The sequence below is a fragment of the Botryllus schlosseri genome, chromosome 6, assembly GCF_051294905.1.
Source record: "Botryllus schlosseri isolate E-star chromosome 6, Bs_hap1, whole genome shotgun sequence".
NCBI classification, from domain to species: domain Eukaryota; kingdom Metazoa; phylum Chordata; class Ascidiacea; order Stolidobranchia; family Styelidae; genus Botryllus; species Botryllus schlosseri.
This window is the reverse complement of record NC_137241.1, coordinates 19828019-19842759: the sequence shown is the minus strand read 5'-3', so window position 1 is coordinate 19842759 and position 14741 is coordinate 19828019. Positions and strand designations below refer to the sequence as shown.

General features: G+C 39.3%; 1 protein-coding gene and 1 long non-coding RNA gene across 2 annotated transcripts; both read right to left on the bottom strand.

Moving 5' to 3' along the window:
* Positions 1-303: 303 nt before the first annotated feature.
* On the bottom strand, positions 304-5328 carry LOC145441412 (uncharacterized). Its single transcript, XR_013915819.1, has 2 exons — positions 5204-5328; positions 304-508 (listed from the first exon to the last, which is right to left on the bottom strand). It is a non-coding gene; the product is annotated as an uncharacterized LOC145441412 (long non-coding RNA).
* A 4963-nt stretch (positions 5329-10291) lies between these two features.
* LOC145441411 (uncharacterized) lies at positions 10292-14189 on the bottom strand. Its single transcript, XM_080319263.1, has 2 exons — positions 10770-14189; positions 10292-10640 (listed from the first exon to the last, which is right to left on the bottom strand). Exon 1 carries the CDS (start codon positions 13467-13469, stop codon positions 11046-11048), a length of 2424 nt encoding a protein of 807 aa, XP_080175389.1. The 5' UTR covers positions 13470-14189; the 3' UTR covers positions 10292-10640; positions 10770-11045.
* Between the last annotated feature and the right edge of the window lie 552 nt (positions 14190-14741).

Sequence of the window (14741 nt, the reverse complement as noted above, 5' to 3'; positions counted from 1 at the left end):
TAGCCAGACATTTCGTGGTAATATAACATTACCGTTAGTCAACGTAAATTTAACTTATATTCGTCTGGTAATCTGACTTTACACACCAGACTGTAATGTTACAGTCTCCCGCGGTTTATCCAATCTACATGTTCTCCTGTACATTTACGACCGAGACTGTAATTTTACCGCCTACCTACCTACATGCTGTCCGTGTAAATCAGGACTACATATCAGCTTGTTAATTCGCGCACATCCATACCTATCGCAAAGCAACGCGATGCTAAAATATCGGAAAAGTTTCTTCACACTCCCAAAACGACATTGGTACAAACTGTATATTCATTCATGATTCACGATGAAATGGTTATCGATGGAAAAGTATTGCTGCTGGAGGTCTAATTCTTCTTTAGGAGACATGCAGTAACACGAGTGGTCTCAAGAAAAGGTGAATTAATTCCACCACCGGCCAAACTTCCAGTTGTTTCTTTTTCTCGTCCTCATTCCTTCTGTGTAACATGCAGTTCCACTGAAAAGAATTCATGCATAAGTCGCTATATTAAGCAAAGTTGCTAACCAAGACATGACATTAAAAAGACTAAGGGTGGATTGCACAGATGCCGATTGAAAAGTAATCACCGATCGCCTTAATCGGCGATAATTTAATCAGCGAGCAAGGTCACCTGGTGACTCTGTGGTACAGATACGGATTCGCCTGTGAGTTATCTTATCGCGGATTACTGACGCAAATCGACGCAAATGACGTACGTTAGCAATCAGCTGTTTTCGGTCGGTGGCGATAATAACTGTGTCGTCAGAAGGGAGAGATGCGCTCTTCATAGATATATGTATGTTTAGTTGATGTCATGTATAGCAGCTAACTTAGGCTTACCATATTTCGGAAATGAAAAAAGAGGACACTTTTTCTGAAATTTCAGTCAAGCATAACTGGAGAAGAATTCTCAAAAACAGGTAAATTTCACCCGGTTCATGATCGGTTGACTAAAAAAAAAAAAAAGGTCATCACGTCCACTCAGAGCTCAAAAACACGTTTTTCACTCCACATTACCAGGTGGATGACTAAAAAAAAAAAAAAAAAAAAAAAGGTCTTCTTTTCGCTCAGAGCTGAAATCACCACTTTTCCCTCCGAAATACCCGCCGGAGCTTCACTTCTGCGCTAATTTGCGGCCAATCACTCGCAATTTCCTCTAAATCTGACCTAAATTTTCAAAAAAGAGGACAAAATCTCAAAAAAGAGGACAAAAGGGCGTCCTCCGAGGACACTTTCAAAAAAGTCAAAAAAGAGGACAAATCCTCTTAAAAGAGGACGTATGGTAAGCCTAAGCTAACTAAACTGTTGCTACTGAACAGTGTACTGCACAGTTATGAACGCCAGAACGCGTCAGAACAAACGTTTTGAGGTTATGAAAAGAGGTATTGTAGGAATAGCTCACCAAAATCATCGTCTTATACCGGTATCGCTATGCCAGAAACTCTACTACAAATTTCGTATATTGCAGGACATTTATCTCATTCCTCAGGGATAAACTACGTCCTTTCCTTTCCTTTAGATAGATACTTTCAGATAGAATTTTATTTTCCGTTTATAGGTGCATTAGTCATGATAGTCGCTTCACCAATGTGAAGATATACAAATTGAGTTCATACACACACATTTGCATACGATTTTGATTTCTCCATACCAATGACATTTGGCTCTGCAGGAGTGTAGAAGTAAATTTCAGCCATTGCAAGGATCTAACCGTTGTGCAATGTGACGATGTTATCATATAATAAGTCATATGCATACATGTGCTCAAGTGCTGTACAAACAGTAATGCATTTATGTTTCAATTTTGCAATGCAAAGTTATCTGCTGTATCCAGTTGAGTAATCTTGTTTGTTGACAGCCAAACCTCACTTCAGTTTATCAAGAATTTGGTCAACCATAAAATTCAATACAACCTGTTTTATAGAGAGCTACATTAATATAGTGCAATATCGGCTGAGAATAACAATGGATCCATACATCAATGTTCTTGCTACCCGCCAGATGTTACAGAGCCTAGCAGAAGAGAGAGAGAGAGTGCCAAGAAGATTGGTCAAAGACAGAGAAAATCCATTGGAATATACCCTGGAGGTTAGCGACACCGATGTGACGGCACAACTTCAGCGCAGACAGATTGTTCAAAATCACTTCTCTGGAATGTCTTGAGTATTTCATCTCGTGTTTGAACACCAATAACCACACATTCAATTCCTCGTCAATTATTTTTATTACGAGATCCAGTAGCCTATGCTGTAGTCAGAATTGGACAACTACAAAATCAGATTTTCAAAATTAGACTCTAATGATAACCATAGCTGCATATTTTTCCAAATTAGAATAGAATTATAGACACAGTAGTTATTTTTCAATTAAATTAGAATAGGGATTACTGAATATGTGAAAATTTGGAAATTGAATCTGCACAGCTCGCTTAGTATTGTAGAGTTCTACTGTAGAATTTTCAGCAAAACCAGAAATTAAGTTAGAATTATATCACTGGCATTTTGCACTTACTATTCTAATTATACAGCCAATTAACTAGTTGTCCAAGTCTGGTTTTTGTGCTATTTCGATTCGTTGCTGTATTTTCTCAATTTTGTAGTTCTTTTTCCATTTCCAGTTTCTGGTACTTGACATGCATCTGTAATTCAAAATATTTCATTCTGATATCATGCTACTCCTTTGCCATTTCCAGGACGCTCATTTCTGAACACCACATTTTGATCACCAACATTATAGTTAAAATATGATTTTTTTCATCAACACACCTGGCTCTCTTTTTGGAGACAATTGGCGTTTGTGTTGTCTGTTTCATCTTGCATATCTGAATGTAGTAATGAATAAACTGTGGGTTGCATCACCATCATTTTATGCTAACACTTACCGGTCTGGTGTTCCATCCTGAAGTCTGTCGAGGGAATTGAAGGAAGCGTCACATCGCCATCAACGAAAAGTGCAGCAATTTCATTTGCTGCAAGAAAACTATGGTTAACAACAGTTGTATTGATTCCATAGAGTTCAAATTCAATAGAGCAATGTTAATGTCAATCAAAACAACCCGCAATGTTCCATTTGAAGTATTCATGTGGCTATGTTAGTACCAACACGATTCATATGGATTTCAAATAGTACCTCAACTTACCATCGCTGTTGTGACATGAAGAACCAGCCTCTGTGTTCACATCCTCGTCAATGATGAAGGTGCAAACTGAATCTTCAGAATATGCATCTGAATAAACATTTTATTTAAAAATTTTAGTTAGAAATACATTAGAAAAGTTACTTTCAAATTATTTTTTCACGGTTTATCTTAACCTAGCGAAACATAGGAAGGATGGATGACTAAAATCATGACTTGACTCGAGTTGGAATAGGATGAATGGATTTGACTCGAGTCACTGCTTCAACATGACACACGGTATGAGAAATCCTGACTCGAAGTCAAATCTTCAAGTCAAGTTGCAAGCCTAACAGTAATATGGCCAACGATACTGCTCAGGCACCTGCGGCACAGTAGCAAAGACAGACTGTTGTAAGTTAAAATTGGATGCAAGTTCCTCTGTCGTTGGTTGTATTGTAACATATTAAAAAAGTTTATGTCCTAAATGTACTCACCATTTGTTCGTGTGACTATCGAATACGCAATCGTAGTCATACCGATGTTTCAAACATTCAATTTGAGATGGAATAAGGTCTGAAAAGTGATAATAAATATACCAGTGCTATAAAAATCAATTGCAGATTGATCAAGGAGCGGTTCAGATTAGGAATTTGCTGAGCAGTGTTCCCCATGTGTCGTTTTCGTATATAGCTGATGACGTGCAGCAGTCTCTGGATATGGTTAGTTTGTTGGAAATTACAAAAAGACAATAAATCTATATTTCTCATGATCATCAAAATTTGTCTATTCAGTTCAAAACGAGCGTTAAAACGTGAGTATGAAGCACGCAGAGAGTCACGATAAACACAGATGGAAACAATACATTTCCTACTGTGAATTTTAAAGAATTGTCAGTAAAATTACCTATCGAAAACCTTTTCCAAGGAGTTTGTCAACTGGAGGTGGGCCAGTTTTGGCCCGTTCGACGCGTCGTGATGCATATAACTTTTTTGCTTTCCGTTTCAAATTTTTCAATACATTCTGGATTTGGCGAGTTGTACGGCTGCACCGGCACGCGCAGGACCAGTATTCATAGCTGCATATTTCTTACTGATTACATCTCAGGCCGCATCTTTTTGCTTTGCCGTCAGTCTTTTTGTCTTCTTTGGTTTCAATATATTCTTCTATCAATTCAATTATTCTAAACTTTTCTTGTCTGTTGCAATTTTCCGTCCTCGTATTTTATTTCCAAAGTATACTATCGAATTCTGTACAGTGTACAGTACAGTCTGTAAAAAATGTCATACCGGTAATCATAGCATAAGGTACTATCGGCTGTGGTATGCCCACGCCCATAATATGCGCCAACAGTTGTTGTAGTACTGTCTGAGTACAATGTTTTCAGCTAATACCGCAACTGCACGTCAGAGCATCCAGTTAACACCATCTCAATACCAAATACTAGTGTACCTGTAGCCAGCCCAGACAGCAGTCAACGCGAAGCACACAGCCGATTAACTTTCTAGACACCTCGCTCGGCGGATAACATTTGACCGATTAAAATTCACGGATTAGTGGCTAATCGTTATCTGTACCACGGAAGGCAGCCGATTACTGACGTTTAATCGACGATTACCAATTAATCGACATCTGTGCAATCCACCCTAAGACAAATGGGCTAACAAAAATATAACATGTTTCGAAGTACCGGTACTGGTACATTGTGGGATGACGGCTCCGCATTTTACATGATATAGCAGAGATTCAAGACATACTTTATCTAATGTATTGAAGCAAAAGGTTCCTTATTTGAGGTGGCGTATGTGCCAAACAAATCCAGCAGTGAATGAAAACATCTCTATGGTATGGCCCGAAAATGACAGTAAGAAACCAACAGTTTCAAGTCCTCCGCGGCGGAGTATGTAGTGGCACAGGTCACTATATAAGTCGACTAATATCCCAAAATAGAACAGAAAATGCGGCGAATGAAATATTTCAATCATGAAATCAAAGTCATCCCGGTGGTGTGCACAGTCGTAGATATTCACGGTAACAAATGCTATGTAGTACTGTACCTTTTGCGATGCGTACCCCATTCAGCATTCCTAGTATTCTTCAACGATCGTGTCCACTTTCTTCAAGCACAACAAGCTTCGCTCCACCCTTTGCTCAAATCTCAATAATGGCCACTGGCCAGACGGTTGCCAGTAAACTCGCCCCAAAGTAAATTCGGCCCGTCGAATTCGGCCCTCGGTCACTTTGGCCATCGGTGAATTCGGCCCTCGGTAAATTCGGCCAGGGCCAGAGTAACAACAACAGTTACAATACCATTATCTAACCTGAACCCTAACCCTAATCCTAACCTAACCCTAATCCTAACCTAACCTAACCTAACCTTAATCCTAACCTAACCCTAATCCTAACCTAACCCTAATCCTAACCTAACCCTGATCCTAACCCTAATCCTAACCTAATCCTAACCTAACCCTAATCCTAACCTAACTCTAATCCTAACCTAACCCTAATCCTAACCCTAATCCTAACCTAACCTAACCCTAACCCTAACGCTAATCCTAAACCTAACCCCTAACCTCCAAATCACTTGATAATATTATAATTATGTAATATAATACACATTATTAGTTCGTAATACAATTTCACACAATGTTCTCCTAGGGCCGAATATACCGATTGAATTCGGCTGTCGGTAAATTCGGTCCCGTAAACTTCGGCATATATATATACATATATATATTTATACGCATACCCTATTCTCCAAATCACTTGATAATAATATAATTATGAAATTAATTCACATTAATAGTTGGTAATACATTTTTATAAAAAATTCTCCGAGGGCAGAATTCACCGAGTAACCAGTGAATTGACCGGTGAATTCGGCCGTCGGTAAATTCGGTCCCCGTGAATATCCGCGCTATCTCCCGTGATTACGCGATCTACGCATACCCTGACATCCAAATCACCTAATAATAGTATAATTATGTAATTAATTCATGTTAACGGTTGGTAATACATTATAATACAATATTCTCGGTGGGCCGAATTTACTGATGTAATGGCCGAATTTGCCTGGGCCGAATTTACTTTGGGGCGAGTTTACTGGCAACCGGCCAGACGACACTCAGGCGATTTCGAAATAAGTAATATATTCATCCGCACACATATGCCACCAATAATATTTATTGGCCACGTTATAATCTTTGATCTAGGTCGTGTTTTCCATACAGAAACATTTATTATTACATATAGTCCCTTTCTTTTTCATCTAATCTCGTATAAATTGATATTTATTCCAAGTGTTGTTCTCTACTTACTGTACTTACTTAACCAGACGCTGCTTGTGATGTCACAGTTGTGCGTTGGTTGTTTACAACGAATCTCAGAAACCCAGTAACGCGTAACGGTAACCTAATGTAACCCATTACTGGTCGCCTTGTCCGCCATTAACAAATGATCAACTGAGCATGCGGTGCTGATATTTCTAGTTTCCCAAACAATATTATACATCCTAAACTGATTTTCTAACTTATCAGTTCTATCCGTGACAACGAATGTAACCAGCGAGACCGGCCGTATAGCCATAGCCTTATAATATAATATAATGGCCAATGGCCATGGTGTCAAACCACATTAGCTACAATTGCCAGTTGTTTCTTGTACCCTTCAATATACTATACTGAAATTGGTACTAGGGCCACCAATTTCCGTATGACAGACCCCAGTTTCGCGAACAAGGTTGAATCAGGTCAAATCACCACGAGAATGATATATCAGTAACATTCAGTTCCCCATATACATTGGCTGCAGCGATTCTGAAGCTAATCAATTTTGCCAATAGCCTGGTAAACTGGTAACCTGGTAGCCTGGTAACGAGTAACTGTCAGTAATTTTGCGAAGAAATTCTGGTTACTTGACTTCACAGCTAAATTAAGGTAATATTACATATTAAAATGTAAAATTACAAGCTACGCTCAGTTATTGGCTGCGACCGGTAATTCGTTGTAAAATTTACAGAGACTTCCCAGTAAATCTACCAGATTTTTTACAGTGAAGACACCCGGGTTACCATATTTTATGGCTTAAATTTTGGACGCTCTTGAGCGGCTACTAGCAAAGCTTTGCCTATCGTCCAGTGGTGGTAAAGATCCGGTATCTGGTATGCGCGGAGTATATGGCTGTGTGTCCTAACCAGGCTGAAACCATATTTTTTCAGCCCACTCCCGCCCAACTAAAAATGATCTTGAACCACCATAGGATAATCGATGCAACTTTTTCGGAGCTCACTATGTACATCTGGTTTCTATATGCATCTGGTCGTTAAATTTTTCTAATGAATTATGGCAATAATATTGGATCATTCGTATATTAGTATTTAATTTTGATCATCTCAATCTCCGCCCACAAGATTAAGTTTGCGATAGAGCTGGTTAAGGATGATGACCTCCATAATGTAGGGGGCGTATTTGCACAATTTACAATGTTCATTTGCTCATGTCACACCGATTCGATTATCACTGGCCTACACAATTTTTGCCCCAGGACTTTTTGGGTCATCATTACCTAATTTGGGGGCGCTGAATACGAATCAGACGTTATTTTTGCTCTATCACATCACGTTTGTGAGATATTATATATGTTGCATATTTTTACTTTTTCGAGGTATCCAAGTAGATTTTGGCTACTTGCAGTACTTACGGAAGTGGTAATGTTTTACAACTATTGCAACATCTTTACCTGAACATTATTCTTGATGACGAAATTACCTTTGCAATTTGGTTTTTGTACAGTAGAAAGTAGTTCACTGATAGTAATACACCACTATCATGCGGTAAATCGTCATAAAAACGCGTGAAATAGCCTCTGAATCACGGTAAATGAATATATTTTTCGAAGATTCTACCAATGGGGTGGTGTCTTTATAGTCATTTTGTGTTAGCTGCGACGATACATGTTGCGATTCCATATGTGGCCATCTCCGACTAGCTGTTGAATTATGCGACCATCCTCCCCCCGGCCAAATATACTTAGATATTTACTGACTTTTGGTAATTCTCAGACCTTTCATTTCGTCTTCCACTTGAAATAGCTTTTACATGTCTTAGAAATGACTACTTCTAATTGTAATTGAGTAGAAATGTTAGGCGTTACTTGTGCTACTTGAGTAGCAACGCCGATGACTTCGACCAACTCTACTTTAGAAGAATTAGCATAAGTACAGGGGATGATTAATGAAGGTAAATTCTTTCAAGTTATCATGATAAGCACTTATTTCTTTGGAAAAGCAGACATCCTGTTTCTTTTAATGTTTCAAAACAAGCTTAAAAGGCTACATATTTGGGTCATGTACCGAAGTGAGCGATTGTCTGCTACATAATATCCCATCAATGCAATGTGCTGTCACAAAATGCATTGACCGATTAAGTCTGCAGGACAGGTGTATAGAGATAGATAACGTAGGGATCTAAATTAGATACGGAACTACTAATCACAATCTTTAAACGAAGACTGGTAAATAAAGTTGATAACAACTACAGAATAAAAATAGTTGCATCCACAAATAGATTTGCTTTCACAACTACATTCATTGCAGTAAAGAATTTATTAACTCGAAGACTTTTCGTGTGCCCCTTATCGAGAGTTAACGGCACAATCATAAGCATACAGAGAGAGATTCAACCGAAAACCAAAAAGGCAAAGTATGACGTAATAATACAATAATAAAAAATTAATGCTAGGCAAAGTCAGCTGTACCGGTAGAAGAACAAGAAGTGCGAGGTCATTGTGTCGTCATTTGATTGTTACGTAGGGCGTCCGCCATTTTGGTCCTGAAGCTGCAGCGATCTATCGTTGATTTGCCTATAGACGCTCTCGTCGGTTCTCCTAAAATTGACTTTTTGAATGATTTCCACCAGTTTATTCGTAAAGTCCCGGTATTAATGTTCAATTTATAACCTTACTAAGTATTTGAAACGAACACTAAGCCGAGAATATACATAATTCAAAAAGTATGGCTGTTTATATAGGCCTACGCCCTACATGAAGAGGTGCTCGGTAGCTAAGCCCTTCCTACTTTTGCAAAGTGCTTGAGCAGTTTTTCTCTAGTTGCAGTACTTAACCAAGTAAATCTCATTATCCTATACCTCGCTCAGCATCATATCATCTACAGGTCTTGAAATACGGGGGCGGGGCCATGTCACAGTTTATGAAAGGAGTCAACACTGGGGTGAAAAAGTCTAGCAACACTATTCTATACAAATACATCGCGAATGGAATTGTCCATGAGTGCCCATTTATGACTACTTTGGGCTGCTTCGAAAAGCACTTTATATTTCTACGTGTACTTGAGTCGAATTAGGCGTCGCTACTTTTACTTCTACTTGAGTTTCTTGATCACATTTGAAGCAATTATAAATATAAAACGGCCGCGACTATAATGATAGTTATCGCATCAACAGCAACACAGTACGGATGAAGGAACAATAAGTATGAGAAACAACCATCACCCTACACGTGATATTTAGAAATCCATGTATACAAGTAGCATATATTGCTATACTATATCGCGTCTACTTTGTGAAGCATGAAGTTCAGTCGGCTGTCTTAGTTGACGTAGGCTACCAAACGAGCGAATTTAATCCGAAGTCGAATTCATCACCTCTGGGACAGCTACATCCAGGAACACAAAGTAGTTCCTGTCATGAAAGCTAGCTTGTCAGATGTCAACATCTTTGCAATCAAATCCAGGACCACATGTGCCGGATTCCAGCGGCTAATTAACGTAGCCTAATACCACCAGTTCACACAGCGCCCGATAAAACGGTATTCTCAGGTATTCATATCTAAAGATCGGTTATAACTATTAAAGATCGAAGACTAAAAATCTCTATACTGTGGTTTTACAAGCTTTCCAGGTGAAAACCTGGTTTTCGTTGATGGCATAATTGTGTCGATCGTCGCTCTATTTGAACCCACAGGCCAACTGTCTGTCCTTCCCGTTTCACACCGCCGATCTGATCCTATCGTTAAAAAACTTCCTATCACCTTCTGCATTCTTTTCGTCGTATCAGAGTTTACTTTCAACTACCCTGATTGAAAACGATCATAAATTGTATGCATTCGCCTATAATCACAACATTCGGATATATCATCATCACACTTTATTAAACTTTTTATCGAATCAGGACACCACAAGATTGCGATAGAATATAATGAAAAGACGGGAGGGTGCCGAAACGACTTGGAGTAATCTTTTAATCAGACACCTACCTTGGCCTACCTTACAGCATGTAAATAAGAGTCATGCACATTGGATCTAAGAAAGGATAATATAAGAGGAATAAGCGACAAAAATGAATGCAGCATATGTCGGTAGGCGAGGTCGATATGACAGCGGTTATAGGTTAGGTCAGGTAATCAAAGTCGAACACCCTGTGCTGGCGTGTATTTATCCCGCTGGCAATTTATCTTCCATATCCGCCTTCTCTTCATCCGCTGGAAATCGTTACAAAGCATTGCGAGATGCGCAATTTGGTGCAGCACAGAAGTAGGCCTACTTGCTGTACGGTAGTCCCGGAATATTTGAAATAAGAACGTTTAGACAACGAAAGAATATTAACTGACCTTGGTTTCGTCGTGAAATATACAAGCAATCCAGCATAATTCCATAAATATCACTGTTAACAGCGCCGAAAACTACAGCCGCACGCATATAGCTACAGGTTGTTTGTTTTCGTTTTTGAGGACCAAAATGGATGCCGCTGCGCAACAATCGCATGACGCAACAATGACCTCGCACTTCTTGTCCTTCTATATTCTTTGGTCATAACAAGAGACGAGAGAAAATCAAATTATACTATAATACACGGAGGACAACACACAAACAAATAGCGGTATATATTAATGGGAAATTTTGAGATTATATAGAAACTCTTTCTGCCGACATAAATCCGGATTGGTCAATTTTATTATGGTTGACTCCAAGACAGACAGCTGGAAGGCAGATCTGCATTTAGCAATCACAGTGAACATACTGTCATTGTAATGACTGGCACACACCGGGTAGTTCATTAAATGCTGACCAATTGCAGAGTTGAACGCTGAGACCTGGTTATAGGAAGCAGAGTCAACGGCTTCCTTACACCGACGAACAAGTGCAGATCGATCGATAGGCTTGTTCACTGACCTAATCGATTTAGGCACATGTTGGTTCACTCGTTCAGCCAACCGCAAAGATGTGCGACCCACATACCGACTATCACAGTGGCATTGGAATTTATATACAATATTACTTGTTTGTAAAGCAGGGAGCACATCCTTGCGAGTTTGAGGCATGAGCGGCCTAGTCATGAACACCACTCGGGTATTTAGCATAAAATAGCACGATTGCACTGATGACCGGATTTGATTAGAAAAGCCGACTGACACTGACCCAAGCCAAGGGAGATGTATGTATACAGGGCATTTGTCTGGTCCATGAATTCGCGGCTGTTTGAATTGCGACATTTTCTTTGTGATGGCAGATTCAATTACGTAGTCTGGATATCCATTGTCAATCAACATGGATTTGATTTTATCAATTTCCGCCACGAGCCGAACATCAGAGCATATCATTAGCGCACGGTGAACTAATGACGAAATCAAATTTAATTTCCGTTGTTTAGGGCAAAATGAGTCCCAGCGAATATAGTGACCGGTAAACGTTGGTTTCCTATATACTGAAGTAATGAAACCGAGGTTGCTCTTTTCCAACAATACGTCGAGAAAGGCGAGTGAGCCGTCAGACTCTTTTTCGATGGTGAAGTTTAGCGACTCGTGCAAGTTGTTTAGAGAAGCTAAGAAAACATTGCAATCGTCTTCACTGTCGAAAATTGCGAATGTGTCATCAACATATCTAACATACATGCGCGGTTTGATTACATTTAAGAAAAGTTTGCTTTCTTGGAAACCAACAAATATATTTGCCAAACTAGGCCCAAGGGGTGACCCCATTGCCAAACCATCTATTTGGAGATACATGTTGCTGTTGAAGCTAAATTCAACCGAACGGGTGGCAGTTTCAAGTAGCTCAATGAAGACATTACGCGGAAAAGGAGGTGGATGTAATGAACTATTATTATACAGCGCATCGGCACAGATATTGAATGTTTCACTCAAGGGGACATTAGTAAAGAGACTGGTGATATCAAAGGAGCTAAGGAATGAGTTCGAGGTATTTATATCAAAGTTTCTGATGTTGTCAACGAAGGTGAATGAATCAATAACGCAATTTGAAGAGTAGAGTTTACGCACAGGTTCGATTACCGTATTCAGCCATTTGGCCAAACAATGTTGCGCAGAGCCGACCATCGATAATATCGGGCGAAGCGGTGCGTTGCTCTTATGAACTTTCGGCAGTCCATACATGCGAGGTCTTTGTGAGCCAGATGGCCTCACCATCTCGTACACTTCTTTCGGTAACGCACCTTCTTTCTTTAAATCGAGTAATCTTCTCTGTAACTTTTTCTCCAATTTACCGGTTTGGTCATGTGATTCGGCGGAGCCAAGAAATTTAAATTTGTCCTCATCTTGTAGCAAGTGGTTCATTTTTAAAATGTAATCACACTTATTGAGAATAACGACTTCCGATCCTTTGTCAGGTTTCGTGATGTGGATACTTGAGTTGGAGCGTAGAGACTTAATTGCACGCCAACATTCATTGGACATGAAAAAGTCTCCAACATCCACTGGTGTTCCACAATATGCATGAGCTAGGTCACTCAATTTAGCTCGCAACGCTGAGTACTTGTCGGCATCCTGCGCATTATGATAGCGTATTTGGCCAATAAGGACTTCAAACTCCGCAAATATCTCTTCTCGTTTAATATTTTTAGGTGGCAAACAAAAATCCAAGCCATGGGACAGGACGAATTCCTCGGTGCTAGACAATTTATAATCGGATGGATTGAAAATAATTTTCTTGTGTACGTCCGATTTGCCGAATCGATGTCGAAATAAAAACTTCTGATTGCGGTCATACTTCGCCTGGTTTTCTTTCTCTTTCTTAGCATCAATTATTGCCATGTAACGGCAAAAGCGAATGAGGTCGAAGAGTGACAAAATTCTACAAACCTCTCGATTGAGAACACTGCGCTTCTTCTTCAGTCGTACAATTGATAGACGAAGTTTCTCAATTTCATCAAATAGAAACGCTCTTTCAATGTTAGAACTGTGTCGAGCACGAGATTTGTCAATTCTCGGAGGAATCGAGGCAAGGTTCGCAAATTGATGCACTTCTTCAAAAATTCCATTGATGCACGGGATGCTCTTATTCTTCCACGGCATTTAAGTAACAGATTAAGTTTCTTAATCTGAAATGCATTGTACCTTTTCTTCAAATACTTGAAAATATGGTTGGCGGTACTAAACTTGAGTATTGCTTTCACAACTGCATTCATTGCAGTAAAGAATTTATTAACTCGAAGACTTTTCGTGTGCCCCTTATCGAGAGTTAACGGCACAATAATAAGCATACAGAGAGAGATTCAAACGAAAACCAAAAAGGCAAAGTATGACGTAATAATACAATAATAAAAAAATTAATGCTAGGCAAAGTCAGCTGTACCGGTAGTCATAACAAGAGACGAGAGAAAATCAAATTATACTATAATACACGGAGGACAACACACAAACAAATAGCGGTATATATTAATGGGAAATTTTGAGATTATATAGAAACTCTTTCTGCCGACATAAATCCGGATTGGTCAATTTTATTATGGTTGACTCCAAGACAGACAGATGGAAGGCAGATCTGCATTTAGCAATCACAGTGAACGTACTGTCATTGTAATGACTGGCACACGCGGGTAGTTCATTAAATGTTGACCAATTGCAGAGTTGAACGCTGAGACCTGGTTATAGGAAGCAGAGTCAACGGCTTCCTTACACCGACGAACAAGTGCAGATCGATCGATAGGCTTGTTCACTGACCTAATCGATTTAGGCACATGTTGGTTCACTCGTTCAGCCAACCGCAAAGATGTGCGACCCACATACCGACTATCACAGTTTAATCAAGTTTAGTACCGCCAACCATATTTACAAATAGATTTATGGGTCGAAAAGAGGTCCTGATCGAAAGCAGGTAGAGAACCACTGGATTCAAGTTATTCTGTTCTACAACAACCCAAGTTTCATTATTATAGATGATTTTAATCACAATATTTGATCGGTAGCTGTTGTACGCTCACCATTATGTCACTAACGAAAGCCGAAATTTGATTAATTTCTTAAAATGAGAAATATACATACCGACAAAATCTGACGTGATAGAGAAATTCTGAGCACAGGATCGGATTCCGCAAGCTAATATTAGCTTAGCATAAATTAATCAATAAAATTTTTGTCGCCAAATATTTATGAAATTTGTATACAAGTCAGTGGCGGCTCGTGACAATATCAGACATGGGGTAATCGCGATTAGTAATCGTAATCGAGTACGACGATTACAGCATTTTCAAGTAATCGTAATCGCAATCGATTACATTCGAAAAAAATCCAAAGTAATCGTAATCGTAATCGACTACTTCACATATCTAATCGATTTCTTTGTGA